This window comes from Carassius carassius, chromosome 19 (genome assembly GCF_963082965.1).
Source record: "Carassius carassius chromosome 19, fCarCar2.1, whole genome shotgun sequence".
Lineage (NCBI taxonomy): Eukaryota > Metazoa > Chordata > Actinopteri > Cypriniformes > Cyprinidae > Carassius > Carassius carassius.
Window position 1 is genome coordinate 28,646,097 of NC_081773.1, and position 21,331 is coordinate 28,667,427.

Here is a 21,331-nt window from a genome sequence, read left to right on the forward strand (position 1 = left end):
TTCATATTGCACTGTATATTCTTGTCAAAATGTTGTGTCTGTTTTTATTTGTAACATCAGTGAATGAAACGTAACTGAGAATCCCAAGTCTTGAGCTTTGAAAGAGCAACTTTTGCACATTGAACTTTTCTTATGGTGTCTGTTCTTCTAGATTCGATGGGCACATGCCACCCTGATCAGTTCCAGTGTCCGGACCACCGCTGCATTGACCCCAATTACGTGTGTGATGGAGACAGAGATTGTGCAGATGGAGCGGATGAGCAGGGCTGTGGTAAGAGTTCATTACGTGCAAGACCAAACTCTTCATTATTGCATTTCATCATAACACTCCATATTGTTTATATAAAATGATTTATTTATTAAAAATGTGTTAATACCATTTAAATTCTTCACGAACTGCTATTTCAACATAAACCAGACATGCCCAACAATAGCTGTGCAAACATAGACAAATACATAGAATCTTTCACAATATAAACGGTGTAATAAAATCTCTAATGGAAGTTTAACTCAGATCAAACAGATTTTTAGTCGTTGACTTGTTTTTCTTGATCCGACTGATTCTTGTTCTTCTGACCATCAGTGTACAACTGCACAGCGTACGAGTTTAAGTGTGCAAACAGCCATCAGTGTGTCAATTTCTACTACCGATGTGACGGGGTCTTTGACTGTAACGATCGCTCGGATGAATCTGGCTGTCGTAAGTAGAAACATGAATTCTTTCAGTTCTGATAATCTTCAATAATGCATTAGTTGCATTACATTTAGAGTTTAAAAATAAGTGAATCCCACAAAAACATTACCAGGTCACTGTTCACCCTACATCTAATACTAAAGATACTAGTATTATTATTATTGTTGTTTTTGCAATATGACTATTTTGGACGTCTTTTTTATTTATGTTTTATTTTTTTAAATTTGATAAATGTATATATATATATATATATATCATTTAAAATTAAAATTAAACAACAAATACTGCATGAATACATTATTTTATTGATTATATTTATTTATACTACAGTACTAAGGATACAAAAATGTTTTGCATTAAAGTAATCAAATGTAGGGAGAATTGTGCTTAAGTGTAATAAAAAATATTAATTTAATTTTAATAATAATTTAAAATTTAATTATTGTAATTTTTTTTGAGTGGAATATGTCCTGGACATCTTCTTGTTTCAAACTTAAAGAACATTATATTGAACATTAATTATAAACCTCGGGAAGCTTGTATTATGATGTATGTTAAATTAAGCTAACACGACCTTTGACTTTCCCAGCCACGAGGCCGCCTGGCATGTGTCACCACGAGAGTGAGTTTCAGTGCCAGTCAGACGGCAGTTGTGTTCCCTCAAACTGGGAATGTGACGGGCACCCAGACTGTGAAGATGGCTCAGACGAGCACCACGCGTGCCCCCCGCGCACGTGCCCCACCGCGCAGTTCCGCTGTGATAATGGGAACTGTGTTTTCCGTGGCTGGATATGTGATGGTGATAACGACTGTCGGGATGGCAGCGATGAGCGAGACTGTCCCACGCCGCCGTTCCGCTGTCCCAGCTGGCAGTGGCAGTGCCCTGGACACAGTGTGTGTGTGAACCTCAGCAGGGTGTGCGACAACACGCCAGACTGTCCCAACGGCGCCGATGAATCCCCTCTCTGCAGTAAGTCATGGCATATGTTTAATGAGATTTACAGCAATATTTAAGACATGTACGGTACTGTTGAGCATTTTGTGGTAGGATTATTATTTAAGGGTTTTGAAATAAGTCTCACAGAGGCTGCATTTATTTGATAAAAAATACAGTAAAATTGTGAAATATTATTACAATTTAAAATAGCTGTTTTCTATTTGGATATATTTTAAAATGTAATTTATTTCTGTGATGCAGAGCTGACTTTCAGCATCATTACTCGTTACTCATCAAGAAATAATTCTAATATGCTGATTTGCTGCTCAATAAACATTTTTATCAGTGTTAAAACACAAACATGTTTTTGTTGTTTGTAGGATTTTTAAATTAATAGAGCAGCATTTATTTGAAATAGAAATCTTTGGTAACATTATTATTGACTTTACAGTCACCTTTGATCAATTGCATGTTTTCTTGCTGAATAAAGTATTTTTTTAATGGTATTTGAATGATAATGTATAAACTGTATTATGTAAGATAAAGCATACAGTAAAAATATATTGATTAGTTTTTTAAAGATTATTCTAGCTCCCTAATAAACATCTTGGCTTTGTTCTAAATCCTAATGAGCTGCATATATTGGCAGATATTGGCAGATATAAAATTCCTCATAATTTACTCACCCTTAAGTTGTATCAAACCTGTTTGAGTTTCTTTCTTCTGTTGAACGTAAAGAAGATATTTTGAAGAATGTGGGTATCCTGACAGTTTTCTTTAATATTTCTATTGATATTGTGGTCAGGCGGTTGATTGAAATACATGAAGTATTAAATACGTCGTCTGTGTTATAAATCCCATGTGTCAAATCATGCATGTGTTTAGCTAATCTGAAAATTAACATTGCAATGATCTGTGATTTTCCTTCCATGTTGCTCTCCCTTCTTACAGATGAGCCTTTACCAGGTAGGCTAAATCCCTAATCACCCACAATCCTCTGCATGAAGCACTAATCTATCCCAGTATCTGTCTGGCTGTACTCACTAACCGTCCAATTACGATCAGAGTGTCTAAATATGGCAAGATTGTGTGTGTTTAGCATTATAGAAACTTAGAGATGTAGTGTGTGTAGTACTGTTTTTGATATATGTTACATGTGTTAGTCCATAGAAATGGCACACAAACATCAAAATAGCTTAGATTTCAACAGCAACATTAGGGCTGGGCAATATATTGAAGATTCACAATATATTTGCAGTGATTAAAAAAATGAAGCAATATTATAAAGATTACTCTTATTGAAACTTATTGCAAAAACAACATTAGAATTGGAAAGTTTGATTCCTTTTCCAACAGCTGAACCAATTAATTAATTGGTTTCCTCCATCAATAATGTTCACAAAACTGTCCATGTGACTTTTTATATTAAATGCTTTAATATATATATATATATATATATATATATATATATATATATATATATATATATATATATAGCATTATATTATATTGCTTTTTGGTGCATATACAGTGAATAACTCTGTAAAAAATGTCTTGATTTTTTACTGCATTTATTTAATTGGCAAAAATGGTTAAAAATTGTATATTAAAATGTTTGAAATATAAATATATGTAGATAGATTTTACTTTATTTACATTTTTGTATATAGGTTTCTGGTGCATATTCATGAAAATAATCAAATATGTTTGTTCCTTTATTATTAATTTAGTTAAAAACTGTGTGGAAACTTTCTTGATTTATTTGATATTATTAACTATAATTTTAACTGTATTGTAGTTTTTGCATTAGTCTTACTGTAGCATCAATGAAATCCTGTTATAGTTTTTATTAATTGTTTCAATAATTTTTAGCTTTATATTTTACACTTTTAATTTATTATTTTTAAAATAGTTATACAGAATATATTTATTTTAATTGTACTTTTGGTTATTTTAGTATATCAAGATAAACTAAATGAAATATTACCTGGGCATTTATCTGAAATAAAATGTTTAAGTTTTTTTTCCCCTGCCTTCTTCTCTTCTTTATTCATGTATTTTTTTTTGTTGTTGTTGTTTTTTTTTTCTCAAATAAAATACTTTATTTCAGGTAACTTATTTCAAGTAACATTTTTTTTTGTTTTTGTTAACTATAATACCACTGTTCTTGTTAAAAAATTTATATATTAAACTGGTTGTTTGGCCACAAAAATGGTTTCATCTGAATGCAAACAAAACATCTTTTAGGCAATTTTAAGCTAAATGTATAAATATACAGATTTCTATACAGATTTTGCCCAGCCCTAGCACTCTTCCCGTTTAATGGTTGTGCTGAGCATGTTCCCAGAATACCTTGCGTCTTCATGCATGCTTTTTCTTTCCATTGTCATTCATCTAAATGTTTCTTCTTCCTCATAGATCAGGAGAGCTGCTCAGATAACAATGCGGGCTGCACTCACGGCTGCATCCAAGGCCCGTTTGGAGCCCAGTGCACGTGTCCTATAGGCTTCCAGCTGAGTAACGACTCAAAGACGTGCGAGGACATCGATGAGTGCCATCCTCCGGGCATCTGCAGTCAGCACTGCTTCAACGAGAGAGGCTCCTTCCGCTGCCATTGTCAAGAAGGATACACTTTAGAAGCAGACGGACGCACCTGCAAGGCCTCAGGTTTGTGATCTCTGACAGTGCTAAGACAGATATTAGTGGAGTGGAGCCACAACGGGACTCCGGAAGCCAACTGGACGTTTACAGCGGGGTCTAAAGTAGCCTCTCGGATTACCACAGATAAGAGGAATAACATATATGTCAGTCACAAACTTTCTTATGGGGGTAATTAGGTGGTAATCACCAAACAAAGGGTTGTTTATGAGCTCTGCTGCTGACAAGAGTCCATTCCCTCGAGATAACCTGGTGAAAAATGCTGTCATCCGATATACCTCGTCTTCTTCCTGAATGATGCTTTTGAACGAGACTGTTTTTTATACTTCTATCTGACATGGCCAAATAGGTCTTGCATAGTTTTATAACTGAGAGCTGATACATGTTTGGATTCATTTCTAGTCCTGGTTATTTGATATGTTTTGAGATAACGGTGTACTTTGAATTATAATCACATATTGCGGTCCAAATATGAAGCACAAAACACTGACTGCCAGTCAAAAGTTTGAAACACTTGACTTAATCATGTTTCTTATCATTGTGAAAGCCAGGGGTGGTTCTAGACCACCATAACTGTGGGGGGCAGACAGGGGCCACTTGTGCTTTTAGGGGGCACAATTTTAAAATTCATCTTAAACGACTTTATAGCCTATTATTCCTTCAGTCATTTTTCACCATGTCATGTATCGCTGCAATCTGAATGTAATCTAGAACAATTTCTAACTAAAATTAATGTTTCATCATGTTTCAATTATTTGACAAATAATTTTGTATTGTAGTGTCAGGGGCATCATTTTTGAAGAGGCACGAGTGAAGGGGGTGGGGGGGCAGGGTCTCATGCTTGTCACGTGACACACAGCAGGCTTATAGGATATAGGATTATGTCCCTACTAAAAAAAAAAACAATTAAACCATCACAGAAAATTTGAAAGACTTCATGATTTATTGGTTTTAACAAGCCACCTATAGAAGGCAAACTATGATGAACAGGGTCCATTACAGTTCCTCTTCAGGAACTCGAGCTGCGTCAAATGCGCTTTGGGGAACGCGCTTAGCGTGAGTGTATATCTGAATATACTCTGAATATCGTGTGTAATCAGTCCAATGGAAGAGCGTGACGTCACAGGCGGGGTGACGTAAGCAACCAGGAAGCTATAAAAGCAAGTGCCGCGCAGCTGGCGTCAGCTTCGCGTCTTTCAGCAAGCGCTCTGTGTGTGAATGTCACTTGTTTGTCTTGTGAGTCTTATTTACTGTTGTCTGTTCAGTTAGAGCTCCTAGAAATGCCGAAGAGCAAGGCGAAATCAAAACATAGTGAAGGCGATTCCAAATCACGTTATAGGTTGTGTGTTCCTCCCTGCCCGCGATATATAACGGGTGGGGATACACACAGCTTATGCGTGGTTTGCCTGGGAGCAAAGCACGCTGAGTCGGCTCTCGAGGGGGCCGACTGTCTGCACTGTGAGCGTATGTCGGTGCGGCTGCTTCGTTCCCGGAGGGCCCTCTTCGAGGAGGGGGCCTTCGCCAGCATTCCCCACGGTGCTGCTCCCGCTTCTGCCAAGGCAGAACGGCGGCTGCACTCGTGGGGTTCGCAAGTGGATTTGGTGGAGGGAATGGAGATGGGCCAGTCCCTATCTCCTTCCACTTCCGCCAGATCCGGCGCCCAATCTCTGGAGTCGAAAGCACGCTCTGCGGTTCCTTCCACCCAGGGAGAGGGATCGACGCTCCGCCTCTCTTCCTCCGAGGAGGTCGATGTGGAGTCTGTCGACAGGGATTCGCCACCCCATTCGCCGCAATATGAGGAGATCTTGGAGGTGGTTACTCGCGCGGTGGCCAAACTAAGCATTGAGTGGCCCGCCGAAAAAACGACCAAACTGCAGCGAAGCAAGCTTGATGAACGCTTCCTGCGTGCGAGTCAGCCACCTCCCAGCCAGGGCCTTCCATTCTTTCCTGACTTGCATGATGAGATCGCCAGGGCGTGGAAATGCCCATTTTTAGCCCGCCTCTACATCCCCTCGTCTGACTACTACGGCAACGTGGTGGGGATGGGAGAGCACGGCTATAGAGCGATGCCCCGGGTGGAACAGACGCTCGTGAGCTATCTGTCCCCCAGCGCGGAATCGTCTCTGAAGGCCCCGGCATTGCCCTCAAAGCCACTCAGAACAACATCGGCTTTGGTGGGCAAAGGGTATGCAGCTGCAGGTCAGGCTGGTGCGTGTCTGCACACCATGGCGGTGTTACAGGCGTACCAAGCCGACCTGCTTAAGAGCTAGATGAGGGAGAGAAGATCAAGTCCCATGATATTTCAGAGCTAAGAAGGGCCGCTGATCTCCTCCTCCGCACCACCAAGGAGACCGCCCGAGCGATTGTGCTCCTCCGTGTCGGGAACGAGAGTCCCAGTGATGCTCTCGGCCGAGGTCTTCTAAGCTTAAAGATCTTAGGGCAGTCATAGAAGGTAAGAAGTCCTCGGCCAAGAAACCCTGATGCCAAAAGCCCAGGGTTTCAGAGGGCAGCCTCTGCTGGGGTAGAGCGGTACACACCGCAGTACACGGTGCCCGTCTCGCCTCAGCGCCCTCTGGGGGCCGATCTGCCAACCCTGCCAGTGTTCCAGGGCGCAGCAGTCCCCAGCGAGCATCGGTCTCAGTATCCTCCGCCCGTGCGCGAAGCGGGGCTGATACGATCGCCACCCCTACGGGGGCCTCTTACACCAGAGGTCAGTCTCGAGAGACTGATTCCCTTAGTAGATTATTTAGCAGCGTGGAAACTACTGCCAAATGTATCTCAATGGGTCCTGCAAACAGTAGAACAGGCTACCATATTCAGTTCGGCTCTGCGCCGCCAATATTCAACGGGGTCATCCCGACGATAGTCGGCCCCAGGCAGGGTCTGGTTATGGAACAGGAAGTGAAAACCCTATTAGAGAAGGAGGCCATCAAGGTGGTCCCTCCTCGAGACAGGGAGTCCGGATTTTACAGCTGGTATTTCATTGTTCCAAAGAAGGATGGGGGGTTGCGTCCAATTATAGACTTGAGGGTCTTAAATCGTTCAGTTATGAGATTGAAGTTCAAAATGCTCACAATCAAGCATGTTGTAGCTCAGATCAGGTCCGAGGACTGGTTTGTCACATTAGATCTCAAAGAAGAATACTTCCACATATCCATCCTTCCACAACACCGGAAGTTTCTGAGGTTCGCTTTCGGGGCCCAAGCTTACCAATATCGAGTACTTCCCTTCGGCCTTGCACAATCACCCCGCACGTTCACAAAATGTATAGATGCGGCTCTGGTCCCCCTGCACATGCAGGGCATCCGCATTCTCAACTATATCGACGATTGGTTGATTTTAGCTCAGTCAGAGCAGGTTGCGGCTTGGCATCGAGATGTCGTTCTCGCACATATGGGGGAGCTGGGTTTGAGACTTGCTAAGAAGAGTGCACTTTCTCCGGTTCAGAGAACCACCTATCTAGGCGTAGTATGGGATTCGACTGCGATGCAGGCACGATTGTCCCCTGCTCGTATCGAGTCGATCCTCATCTCAGTCGAGAGAGTCAGAGAAGGCCAGTCACTTACTGTCAAACAATTTCAGAGATTGTTGGGTCTGATGGCAGCTGCGTCCAATGTGATACCTCTTGGCCTGCTGTACATGAGACCCCTACAGTGGTGGCTCAAGACCAAGGGATTTTCCCCGAGGGGCAATCTACTTCGCAATATCAAGGTCACGCGGCACTGCCTCCGTGCCTTAGACATGTGGAAGAAACCTTGGTTCTTGAATCAGGGACCAGTGCTGGGAGCTCCTTGTCGCCGTGTACTACTAGCGACGGACGCATCTCTCACCGGCTGGGGTGCAGTCATGAGTGGCCACCCTGCCCGTGGTCTGTGGAGCGGTCGCCATCTAACATGGCATATCAATTGTCTAGAAATGCTAGCAGTTTATCGTGCACTGAAGCATTTCCTCGCAGACCTAAGAGGTCACCATGTGTTGGTGCGCACCGACAACACATCGGTGGTCTCTTACATCAACCACCAGGGAGGTCTGCGTTCGTGCCCTTTTGTACAAGCTGGCGCACCAGATCCTGGTGTGGTCCCAGAGCAAACTCCTCTCATTAAGAGAAGTATATATCCCTGGGAAACTAAATATGGGTTCAGACATACTGTCGAGGCAGGGGCCGAGGCCCCGGGAATGGAGGCTTCAACCAGAGGTGGTGAAGCAGATATGGAGAATATTTGGCAAGGCTCAAGTAGAACTTTTTTGCGACTCAAGAGACATCTCAATGTCCCCTTTGGTTCTCTCTAGTTCATCCAGCTCCTGTGGGACTGGACGCTATGGTACAGACCTGGCCGAGGCTTCATCTGTACGCCTTTCCCCTATTGCTCTGCTCCCGGGAGTTCTGGCGAGAGTACGCCAGGACGGGGTCCGTCTGTTGTTAGTAGCCCCGTTCTGGCCCGGCCGAGTATGGTTCGCAGACCTGGTCTCGCTCCTCGACGGCTCTCCATGGGAGATACCGATCAGGACAGACCTACTCTCACAGGCGCAGGGCATGATAATTCACCCTCGTCTGGAGTTGTGGAAGCTGAGGGGGCACAACTATTAGCAGCTGGTCTCTCAACCGAGGTTGTTGAGACCCTCCTCCAATCCAGAGCTCCCTCAACGAGGAAACTGTACGCCCTGAGGTGGAAACCCAGAAAACTGCCCAGTTGGTACAGTTCTGGAGTTTCTACAGGCCAGGCTCTCTGCAGGGTTGACCCACTCCACGCTGAAGGTTTACGTGGCTGCCATTGCGGCCTACCACGCCCTTCTCGATGGCCAGTCTTTGGGAAGACACCCCCTAGTTACACGTTTCCTCTGCGCTGCGCTGAGGCTGAGACCTCCAGTACGGTCCCGTATTCCCCCGTGGGACTTGGTTGTGGTGTTGGAGGCAATGTGCAAACCCCTGTTTGAACCCGTTCAAGATATTTCAGACAGACATCTTACACTTAAAACCTCCTTTCTGTTGGCTATCATCTCTCTGCGGAGAGTAGGAGATCTTCAGGCCATCTCTGTGGCCCCCACTTATCTCGAGTTGGCATGACCAAAGCGTTCATATACCCTCGAGCGGGATATGTTCCTAAGGTTCCCTCTGTTACACCACGACCTGTAGTGCTGCAGGCCTTCTGTCCTCCTCCCTTTCGGGAGCCCGACCAAACAAAGCTAAATTGTATGTGTCCAGTTCGAGCGCTGAACGCATACGTCCATAGAGCTGCACTGTGGAGAAAAACTGACCAATTGCTTGTATGCTATGGTACCCCCAAGAGGGGTTCTCCTGCTTCTAAGCAGACTATTAGTCATGGATAGTTGAGGCTATCAACGCCACCTATGAGTCCTCTGGTCGTCCCCCGCTGTCGGGAGCCAAGGCTCACTCTACTCGGTGTATGGCGGCCTCCAAGGCCTTCCTAGCAGGTGTATCCATGCTGGACATCTGCAATGCTGCGGGGTGGTCCACGCACTCTACGTTTGTTAAATTCTATGGCCTAGATATGCCAGTCACTCCAGGTGCTTCTGTCCTCTTGTCCTAAGCTGTGCTCTTTGGATACACACTAGGCAGGGGTTTGGTAGTCTGGCGGCGTTGGTACTCGTTCCCCAAAGCGCATTTGACGCAGCTCGAAGTCCTGAAGAGGAACGTCTCTAGGTTATGTATGTAACCCTAGTTCCTCAAGGGAATGAGACGCTGCGTCTCGGAGCCATACCCCCGGCACCCCTGCCGGCGCTTGCTGGTACTCAAAGCTGACGCCAGCTGACGCGGCACATGCTTTTATAGCTTCCTGGTCGCTTACGTCACCCCACCTGTGATGTCACGCTCTTCCAATGGACTGATTGCACACGATAGTCAGAGTCGCTCATGCTAAGCGCGTTCCCTCGAGGAACTAGGGTTACATACGTAACCTAGAGACGTTTCCAGTAAAACCAATACAAGTCCAATACAAAATGTTATCAGATTGGATGAATTTGACTAGATTGTGAATTATATGATGTTTAACATTTTGGACAATTCATAATTTTAATACAGTTTTGATGACTTTATTTGAAAAATAGTAAAATAAGGAAATATATTTTTTTTTATGTTATATATATATATATATATATATATATATATATATATATATATATATATATATATATATATATATATATATATATAAATATACGTAATTTAATATTTGAAATATTTACACTAATTTTCAAAAGTTTGGGGTCAATGTAATTTTTTAAGAGATTTAAAATTGTATTAACTTATTATATACAGCATATTAGAATGATTTCTGAAGGATCATGTGAAGACTGGAGTAATGATGCTGAAAATACAGCTTTGATCACAGGAATAGATTGCATTGAAAAATATATTGAAATAAGAAGTTATTTAAAATTGTAATAATATATGACATTATTCTATTCTCTCTTTCTCAATCTGACAGGATCTCGAGAAGCCTTGCTCTTAGTGGCCAGTCGGAATCAGATTGTATCAGACGACATCCTCGCACAGCCAAACATTATTCGGTCTCTAGTGCGTGATGGCCGTAATATTGTGGCAGTGGATTTTGACTCTGTTACGGATCGTATTTACTGGTCTGACACCACCCAGGACAGGATATGGAGCGCTCACAAGAATGGCACTGACCGCACCTTGGTGAGTGACATGAACACCCCTCCAGCACCCTTAAGGTCTTGTCATACTGAGTCAGAAATTTTCGTATTCGTTTATTCGTATTCGTCATCCTTTCCCATTAAAATGCTTGCTACAGATGCAAAAACGCAGAAAATAAAACCAGATCCGATTTTTTTTTTTATGCCGGACGGATGAAAGGAGGCAGCATGTAAACGTGATGGACACAACGTGAGCTCGTAGTTATTTTTTAATGTGTAAAAATTGCAAACTAGAATTTCGAACTCAGTGTGCAAAGACCTTTACAGTCAACATGACCAACAATTAACACTAAAATATCATTTGTCTTCCTGGGAAGATCTTTGACAGTGGAGTGACTGTTACTGAGAGTATCGCCGTCGACTGGGTTGGCAGAAACCTATACTGGACGGACTATATTTTGGAGACCATAGAGGTGTCCAAACTGGATGGGTCTCACAGAGCGGTGCTGATTAGTGAAAATGTGACCAATCCAAGAGGTCTGGTAGTGGACCCTAGAAACAAGTAAGATCAGTGACCAAATAACATGTATTTGAAAATGAATTTGAATGACCAGAGTTTGAAAACGAAATCCATTTTTATGTATTTCAGCTCACATCTGATGTTTTGGACGGACTGGGGCAGAAACCCTCGTATTGAGAGAGCCAGCATGGATGGGAAATTAAGGACCACGATCATCAGCAGCAAACTTTATTGGCCCAATGGCTTAACTATTGACTACCCCAACAACCTGCTTTACTTTGCTGATGCTTACTTAGACTTTATCGACTACTGTGATTACAACGGAAAGAACCGAAAACAAGTGTTGGCCAGTGATTTGGTGAGATCTTTTGTGTTATGTACTCATTTATGTTTATGAATATGGGTGATATTGTAGCATAGCAGACTACAAAATGGTGCTCTTTCTCAGAGTTTCTGTCTTGTTCTCCAGTATAAACTTTCTTAAATCAAGAACATTTTAAATAGTTTTCTTTTTCACCATTGAATCAAAAATGGAAAAAGTAAATAAGTGTGCAACTTTTTTCGGAATTGCATCATATAAACCCGCGATTGAGAGTTATAAAGTCAGAATTGCATGATATAAAGTCACAATTTTGAATTTTGAATTTTTTTGAGAAAAATTCAATTGTGAGTTTATAATAAAGTCGCAATTTTGAGATACAAAGAGTCTTGCAATTCTGACTTAATAACACAACAGGAAGTTTATATCGCACAATTCTGACTTTATTTCTCAGAATTGCGAGTGTGTCTTGAAATTTAGATTTTATGACTGCAAAAAAGACAGAACTGCGAGATGTAAAGTTTCAATTATCTCACAAAAATCACATTTCCGAAAAAAATTCTGAATTGTGAAATAAAAAGTCACTTAGATGCCATTTTTAGTCACAAGGCAGAGCATTACTTTTGCAAACCCTTGCATTTTTCCACTATGTCCTTGTGATGTGCTTAAATGGTGCTTTAAGTTGTGTTTAAATGCATGCAAAATAATCTCTAGTACCGTATTTTCCGGACTATAAGTCGCATTTTTTTTTTTTCATGGTTTGGCTGGTCCTGCGACTTATAGTCAGGTGCGACTTATTTATTAAAATTAATTTGACATGAACCAAGAGAAATGAACTATCAGAAAACATTACCGTCTACAGCCGAGAGATGGCGCTCTATGCTGGCAGAGATGCTGCAAAGTGCTCCTGTAGTATACACTAAGCAGCATATAGCGCCCTCTCGTGGCTGTAGACGGTAATGTTTTCTCTTGGTTCTTGGGTCTAAATAAATGCGACTTATAGTCCGGTGCGACTTATATATGTTTTTACCCTCGTCATGACGTATTTTTGGACTGATGCGACTTATACTCAGGTGCGACTTATGGTCGGAAAAATACGGTATCTGTATTTGCATACTTGCATGAAATGTATTTCAAGCCTAAGGGCCAGTTTTACCAACAGCTTTTATCAGCGCAAATCATCTTTTGCTTTAAAATAGTGAATAGTGCTGTCAGGTTTTACTAGACGCGCAGTGACGAATTAGCACTGAAAATGCATGTACACAGTCATTTTTGTGCTTGACCTTATTGAATATGCATCTCTATGAGTTTCCCTTTCAGACGCATTACTACCATTTGCACCAATATTAAACGCCCAAAAACGCATGTCTTAAACTATTTGCACTTGAAGTGCATGCAATTTATTGCTAGGAGGAGGCACCACAGAGAACAGAGAGCATCCAAACATATTCATTTATTTGGAAAGAACATATCGTTTGCCAAACCATGTTATTTTTAATTTGCATCAGGAAATAAAAGACTCATTTAGGAGTCATGCAATACCAGGTTTATCAAAACTGTTGAAACACTTTTTAGCCTCCGGTTCTTTTCAATGTACTATAGCTGATTTATTTCTTTATTGTTTATTCAAAAACTATGCTAATTTGCCTAGTGCTTGAAATATTGTGTTGGTCGCTATGTAAATGAGATGTTGCTTCTGTGTTCTTTAATTTGTGTGTTGTTAGTAAATCACCCACAGAAACTTCCACGGCCATCGGCGCTGTTTTGGAATTGTGCTCTCGCGCTATTTTGCCCTGTTAATTAAAACTGGCCCTAAGTATCTTAAAAAGTTATGAATGCTTTATATTTACTGTGTGAATAAATAACACACCTATTGTTTCTCAATTAAAAGGTGCTGCAACATCCCCACGCAATTACCATTTTTGAGGATTTTGTCTATTGGACAGACAGATACGTCAACCGTGTGATCCGGGCCAACAAGTGGCACGGACAGAACCAGACCGTGATGCTGTATAATCTGCCCCAGCCCATGGGTCTGGTGGCTCTTCATCCTGCACGACAGCCTGCAGGTACAACCCTGATTACAAACCAGAAATACAGCCAGATCAGCTAGCTGCTACCTGAGGAGAAAAGTTTTATCGTTAGGATTAAATACAGCAAATAAAAAAAGGCATTTCTGGAAGTCACTATGATGAGAAAAAAGGTTTGAAAAGAGCTGAATAATAAGAGCTTTTTGTCACATGCTTAATTGCACTGAATGTGCACTTGTAGTGTACTTGAAAAATATACTTGCAGATTACGTTAATTATATAAAAAGCCACTTTTATAACTTTCCTAACACACTTTTAAAATATGCAATCTGTAATAATGTCAAATTAGAAGTTGCTTTAAAATACACAGTCTTTATGTCTTAATAACCTGTTGTCAAGCTTTGAAGAAGTGAAAGTGAGTGAAAGTGACGTGACATTCAGCCAAGTATGGTGACCCATACTCAGAATTTGTGCTCTGCATTTAACCAATCCGAAATACACACACACAGAGCAGTGAACACACACACACACTGTGAGCACACACCCAGAGCAGTGGGCAGCCATTTATGCTGCGGCGCCCGGGGAGCAGTTGGGGGTTCGATGCCTTGCTCAAGGGCACCTAAGTCGTGGTATTGAAGGTGGAGAGAGAACTGTACATGCACTCCCCCCACCCACAATTCCTGCCAGCCCAGGACTCGAACTCACAACCTTTCGATTGGGAGTCCGACTCTCTAACCATTAGGCCACGACTTCCCAGAAGTACCCTTATTTTGATGTGCTGACTAACATACTAAATCATAATTTTATAACATGTTAAATGTATTAAATTGCAACTTCATCATTACAAATATACTGTATGACATACGGGTTTACAATTTAAATTACATTTAAGTCTATTTTGGTTAACCATAAATGCTTGTCAGTACAATTCACTGTACACTTTAGTATTATTTGAAACAGTAGAAATAATTTAGGTGAGTCAAAAACGCACTCTGAAGGTCAGTAAATAGCATTTATTGAAAATTTAAACTAGTTTTTAATTTATTTATTTATATAGTGCTTTTCACAATACATACCATTTCAAATGAATCTGTTAGGTGATGAAACCAGTTTGTGTTAATAATGATTACAGTCTAAGGATAATATTTGACAGTTTTGTACAGTATGTCAGTCCAAGAATAACATCTTTTACTGTAGAATAACATGCACCAGTGAATTGTACACAGAAACATGTAATAAAAAGGAAAACAGGGGTAACACTGATTTCATGCTGACTTCAAAGTTTTGATGTGTTTTGTCCTGAAGGTTATAACCCCTGTGACCCCCGTTCAAGCCCCTGCACTCACATCTGTCTTCTGTCAGCGGTCGGTCCAAGGTTCTACTCCTGTGCCTGTCCGTCTGGATGGACTCTCGCTGCTGACCAGTTCACATGCGCTAGAGGTATGAGAGACATCAGCCAAGTATTTGTGGCCGATACTGATATCTAGAGCAGAGTTTCTCATGGTGAAGGCGCCTTTGCCACAGAAAGCATTTACACGCATCTCACGCATGACAACATACCATTTATAAAATCATTGCACTCAAATTTAAGTTAGTTTAACTTTTAAAAAACAAGTCTGGAGAACTTTTAAAATGTTTAATTGTCTGCAATCAAGGTGCATTTATGAGATGCATAATGACACAATATATTAAGTCTTGTTTTCTGGAAAATCTATAAAAATGTATTTAATGTTAAATAAATAAATAAATAAATAAAAAATTACTTTTAAAATAAGCTCAAGATATTTTCATGTTTTATTCTACAACATAAAATAAATCAGAAAGACCCTACTTTTTTTAAGCTTTTGTGTATCGTAAATAAGAAGACAGTTCCTAACAAGTGGCTGAATGGGACTTCAGAGGTAATTAGGGACATAAAATAGCATCACATCAAACTATTCACCTTTTACACCCTCTCAGTGTTTATAATGCTCTTGCAAACAATTCCAACTAAGACTTTCCAACTTTAAAAAAGATATTGAAAGAGCTGTCAGTAAACTTCATGGTGATGACATTGAAGTCATGTTACCAAGATTGCTTCTGGTTGTTGTTAAAGTTCATAAAAGTTTGTAAAGATTTTCTTAATAAATTAAACCTGAAAAAATCTAAAGCTAAAGAAGCCACAAATCTAATGGAAAAATCCTATTGGGTTTCTGTTGAGGGAAAGAGGTTGATGCTATCCATTGTATCTAAAAGGACTTTAATGGACAAGATGAATTAATGCAATGAGTTCAACAGTTTATTCCTGCTTGTGGCTGTTTTAATGAATAATACATGTGTCTATGTCTTTACCGCTGGCCTCTGTCCACTTAATCTACTTCACTGTGAATGAATAAAGCAGTCTTCTGTTAAAATTGGATATAGATTTCATGGGAATGAAAACTTGTCAACAGCAACCCATTTTCGATTTACTTAGTAAGCTTCTTTGCAGAAGCAAACATTTACTGTTATGAAAGGCCTTAGCTCAGCTGACGGTAACGGATGAAAGCGCGCAAGAGGCCTTTAGTCTTAAGAAGCCCTTAACATTCCCTTAGGGCAAACTCTCAACCTCACTCAGGTTTCAGTCTTTGTTAGTGCTGTCAAGTGCATTCTTCCATAAAAGTTTAACAATTAATCCAGACAAACGGTGATTGAATGGGCTGTTTATCGCAATCAATTGTACTGACACAGCTATGTTTGTTCTGCAAGACCTTTTTCACCAGTAGCTCATATCTGCACTAAATGCAATGGGATGATACCTAATTCTGGGAATCTGTGCTATCCATTGTGAAAAATAAGTGTGCTTAATTGTATTGAATGGGCAATATCTTAATAAGTGCTCTCATCAAAATATGCTAAAGTGTACTTGTTTTTATAGACATATTTTAGTTTACTTACAGGAAATTCACCCACAATCATTTAACTATATCACATGTCGTAATTGTTTGGTTGAAATTAAGATGTGTCACACTGCTAAAAAGCCCATTATTATGATTGTTTTGAATACCATGTGAATTATGACTGATGACTTTGCAGTTGAGGATCCGTTCCTGGTGGTTGTGAGAGACAGCATCATTTACGGCATCCCGCTCAACCCGAATGACAAGAGCAATGACGCCATGGTGCCGGTCGCTGGGCTGCTGAATGGATATGATGTCGACTTTGATGATGCTGAGCAGATGATCTATTGGGTGGAACATCCGGTAAATTATATAAACACTTCAACTATCCTATCTCAGATGAGTTGTATCATTAAAGGAACACTCCGACTTTTTGGGACTTTAGCTTATTCACAGTATCCCCCAGAGTTAGATAAGTCCATACATACCTTTTTCATTTCTGTGCGTTCTGTAAGTGTTATTTGACGCACCCACCGCTAGCCTAGCTTAGCACAAAGACTGGATGTAAATGGATACTGGTAGCATAGTAATCCCAATAAGTGACAAAATAATGCAAACATTTTCCTATTTACATGTTGTGATCTGTATAGTCACAGCGTGTACAAATAACAAGGCTATATGAGACAGAGAGCATTTTTAATCGTATAAATACTGGGAACTATATTCTCACTAGGCGTAGGAGCACAGCTAACGTTACTTGGGCGGAGTGGCTACTTGGGCGGAGTGATTAGCGCAGCTAATCGGAGTCGGAGTGTTCGTTCTGATTCTCCCTTCGTCTTACAGCTTCCAAAGTTTGTAACTCCTCGTCTGTGTATTCTGGCTCAAAACTATATGGTTCTGGATCTTGGTTTGATACACAGTAAAATTCCTCTGAGTCTGACAATTCCTCAAAGTCAACCATGATCACGAGTCACATTTGTTTTGTTTACGGTCTCGTGTGCTGCGCTAATCACTCCGCCCAAGTAGCCACTCCGCCCAAGTAACGTTAGCTGTGCTCCTACGCCTAGTGAGAATATAGTTCCCAGTATTTATACGATTAAAAATGCTCTCTGTCTCATATAGCCTTGTTATTTGTACACGCTGTGACTATACAGATCACAACATGTAAATAGGAAAATGCTTGCATTATTTTGTCACTTATTGGGATTACTATGCTACCAGTATCCATTTACATCCAGTCTTTGTGCTAAGCTAGGCTAGCGGTGGGTGCGTCAAATAACACTTACAGAACGCACAGAAATGAAAAAGGTATGTATGGACTTATCTAACTCTGGGGGATACTGTGAATAAGCTAAATTCCCAAATAGTCGGAGTGTTCCTTTAAGGTGTTTTGAATGCTAAAATCATGATTTTGCCTATTAATTGTATCTTGTTGATCTGCACAGGGGGAGATCCATCGAGTAAAGTCAGATGGTACCAACAGAACTGAGTTTGCACCAGCAGCCATCCTGGGTTCTCCGGTCGGGCTGGCTCTGGACTGGATGTCTCAGAACCTGTACTACTCCAACCCTGCTTCACAGTCTATAGAGGTTGGCAAGACTTTTGATCTCTTTCCCCCGAATCATGAATTGTTCTTGTCAGGGCAGAGGGTTATTTCTATGTGCTGAAGATTTCTGAAGAAAAGTTTAAACACACCTGTTTCATCAATGTTAAAAACTAGTTTAGGACCAGTAGTTCTATGTGCTAAAGCATTGTTGTTATCAGTAACAAAAATGTTAAAAAAAGTTGTAAAAAATTTGTAAAAAAAAAAACTTGAAAATGGGGAAAAAAACTTGAAAGTGAAGTTGCTCAAACTAATGCTGAAATAAAGACAAATTAAACTAAATAGAAAAATATGAAATAAAATGACAAAAGCACAATACTAAAAGTTAAACTAAAATTCAAGTGCAAACTGAAAATATAACATAACATAATATCTGAATGAGTATTGTATAAATACACACACATGCATGTATATATTTCAGTAAAAATGTTTTTTTTTATATTGAATATATTTATTTATAATATAAATTATATGAATATAAATATAGACATGTAAATGCATGTAAATATTTGCTAAATATATTCTGTATGTGTGTGTATTTACATATACATAATAAATATACACAATACACACACATATATTATGCAAACAAAAACCTTTATTTTGTATGCGTGTGTGTATTAATCGCAATTAATCACTTGACAGCACTAATAATAATATATAAATAATACTAAAACACTGGAAACAAGAAGATCCAAGTTAAAAAATTATGAAAATAAAAATCATAAAAATAATGAATGTAAACACTGGCTGTTTGTCTCGAGTGAATGCAAACAGGTGAAACAAAAATACAATATGTCAAAATATTAGACCTGTGCATTCGGCTTCAATTATTGAATATTTACTTGAATACTTACAGTAATACTGCTACAAGTTTCATTTGTATTTTTTTTCTGCTTGTTATTCATTTCTTTGTTCTCTATTTTTATATTACTAACCTGGATTATTATTTGAAAAGATACTTAAAGGTACAGGTTGTAGGACCTGCCACTAGAGGGCGCACTACCAAAACAATAACAATCGTGTGGTTTGATGACGCTAAGAAGGAGCGTGGAATGATGGGATTTGTTGTCTTTTACCCAACCGCTGACGGCCATCAAATCAGACGGAAACATAAATCATGAATTTAACGCGAGTTCAACGATTTGCGCGAGTAGATTACATACAAAGTCAATGCAAAGACGCGATCAGACTGGTCTAGAGACGCGATGCCCCGCGTTTGGCCTGTATGCCCCATAATACTAATCTTGTTGATCGTTATAATAGCATACGTTTTCTGTAAAGATACGAATCAAAACAACTCACCTGTAGAGTAAAACAGGAGCGAGATCGGCATCTCTTTCTAGTTGAAGTTTGTCTCGAAGTTACTTCCGCATTTGTCCACGACACTGTTGTCATGTGGTTTCTACGTCAGTAAAGGCGGTAACAAAGGGTAACTAATGTCATTGACAGGCGACTGCACTCCCCCGTGTCACGGTTTAGAATGGGAATTTTCTCATTTTCTCATTTACAAGTAGTTGAAAACATTAGAGATATTCTTAGTGATCAGCTGGACAAAATATATAACACTAGCCTAGTGGTTTTTGGACATTTTACTGCAAATATCTTACAAATTGTACCTTTAATTAAAATTTTTAAATGTAATTTGTTGTGCAGTTGCATTTAAATAGGTAAAAATAATTGAGAAATGTCACTGGTACTATTATTGTGACAAACACAATATGATTTGTTTCAGGTTCTCAAGCTAAAAGGAGAGATTCAGTACAGAAAGACTCTCATCACTAACAACGGCTCACCTTCTGGTGCAGGAGCTCCTGCTGGCATCGCGGTGGATCCGGCACGTGGGTAAGTCCAGATAAGCAGAAGTCTGGTCTGGAATTAACCCTAATTCCCAGATTCAACATGCTCCAGCTGATTTAATGTCACCTGCCAGCACTGAACTGCCTGAGCTCACTAAACAACAGTGAACTTAAAGCACACATACAGTAATCATGATCAGTCCTTAGATTATATACCTTAATATAAGAATGGAATTGCTGTATTTGTATTCAAACAAGAGCAGTGTTTCCCATGGGTTTGCATACATGATGCTGTTCTGTTTCATGATGTTCTGTCTTTGTTTTAGAAAGATGTACTGGACCGATCAGGGAACAGAGAGCGGGATCCCGGCTAAGGTGGCATCGGCAGATATGGACGGCTCCAATGCAGCCATCCTCTTCACCCATAATCTGGAACATGTGGAGTTCATAACCATAGACATCAGAGAGAACAAGCTCTACTGGGCTGTTACAGGAACTGGCGTGGTATGACAGTCAGAAACATTCATGTAGAAAAAGATATCCGATGTTCACCAAATCTGAGTATATCTGACCAAAAATACAGTAAAAACAGCAATATTGTGAAATATTAATACAATTTAAAATAGCAGGGTGCTATTTAAATGTATTCCAAGATGAACTTTCTCCATTCTTCAGTGTCTTGTGATCCTTCAGAAATCATTCTGATATGCAGATTTGGAATTTTAAAAGTATAAGAAATCTTTTGTAACATTTTAATGTTTTTACCCACTTTTGGTTAAATTGATGTGTTCCTGCTGAATAATATTTCCTATAATAGTGCATTTCTGCATATACATTTATTTATTTATTTTTGAATCCACCTTAGAACCCATGTTGGTCGTTATTTCGTTTTGACACCCGTTACATACTGTATCTCAACCAAATGAAAACTTATTTAACAGGGTAACGCAACTGTTTCTTCCATGTTTCAGATCGAGCGCGGTGATCCCGATGGATCAAACCGCATCACGATGGTGAATGGACTGTCCCATCCGTGGGGTGTGGCCGTATACGACTCCTTCCTGTACTTCACAGATCGAGACTTTGAGGTGATTGAACGCGTCGACAAAGCCACAGGACTCAACCGGGTCGTGATGCGGGATAACGTGGCCGGTCTCAGAGTACTCAAAGTGCACTACAGAGACTGTGAGTATAATGAATACTTAAAACAAATACATGTAGCAAAATGGCTCTTATAATCTCCACACTGTGATGCACTTCTTAAAAATAGCTCCTCCCACACAAAGTGCACAGAATAT

The 21,331-nt window shown here is 40.2% G+C and overlaps 1 protein-coding gene across 5 annotated transcripts in view; it reads left to right on the top strand.

Moving 5' to 3' along the window:
- lrp2a (low density lipoprotein receptor-related protein 2a) overlaps positions 1 to 21,331 on the top strand; it is a 112,569-nt gene that overhangs the window by 35,864 nt on the left and 55,374 nt on the right. For 3 of the 5 annotated variants that reach the window (XM_059500591.1, XM_059500594.1, XM_059500595.1), the window contains exons 23-37: positions 152 to 271; positions 584 to 700; positions 1,284 to 1,664; positions 2,583 to 2,597; positions 4,050 to 4,298; positions 10,736 to 10,947; positions 11,282 to 11,466; positions 11,554 to 11,782; positions 13,635 to 13,812; positions 15,079 to 15,213; positions 16,828 to 16,994; positions 18,077 to 18,220; positions 19,970 to 20,079; positions 20,360 to 20,537; positions 21,005 to 21,218. In XM_059500591.1, coding sequence (XP_059356574.1) covers positions 152 to 271; positions 584 to 700; positions 1,284 to 1,664; positions 2,583 to 2,597; positions 4,050 to 4,298; positions 10,736 to 10,947; positions 11,282 to 11,466; positions 11,554 to 11,782; positions 13,635 to 13,812; positions 15,079 to 15,213; positions 16,828 to 16,994; positions 18,077 to 18,220; positions 19,970 to 20,079; positions 20,360 to 20,537; positions 21,005 to 21,218 — 2,634 coding nt within the window. The remainder of the gene's footprint in view (positions 1 to 151; positions 272 to 583; positions 701 to 1,283; positions 1,665 to 2,582; positions 2,598 to 4,049; positions 4,299 to 10,735; positions 10,948 to 11,281; positions 11,467 to 11,553; positions 11,783 to 13,634; positions 13,813 to 15,078; positions 15,214 to 16,827; positions 16,995 to 18,076; positions 18,221 to 19,969; positions 20,080 to 20,359; positions 20,538 to 21,004; positions 21,219 to 21,331) is intronic. The other 2 variants (XM_059500593.1, XM_059500596.1) reach the window with 1 other exon arrangement.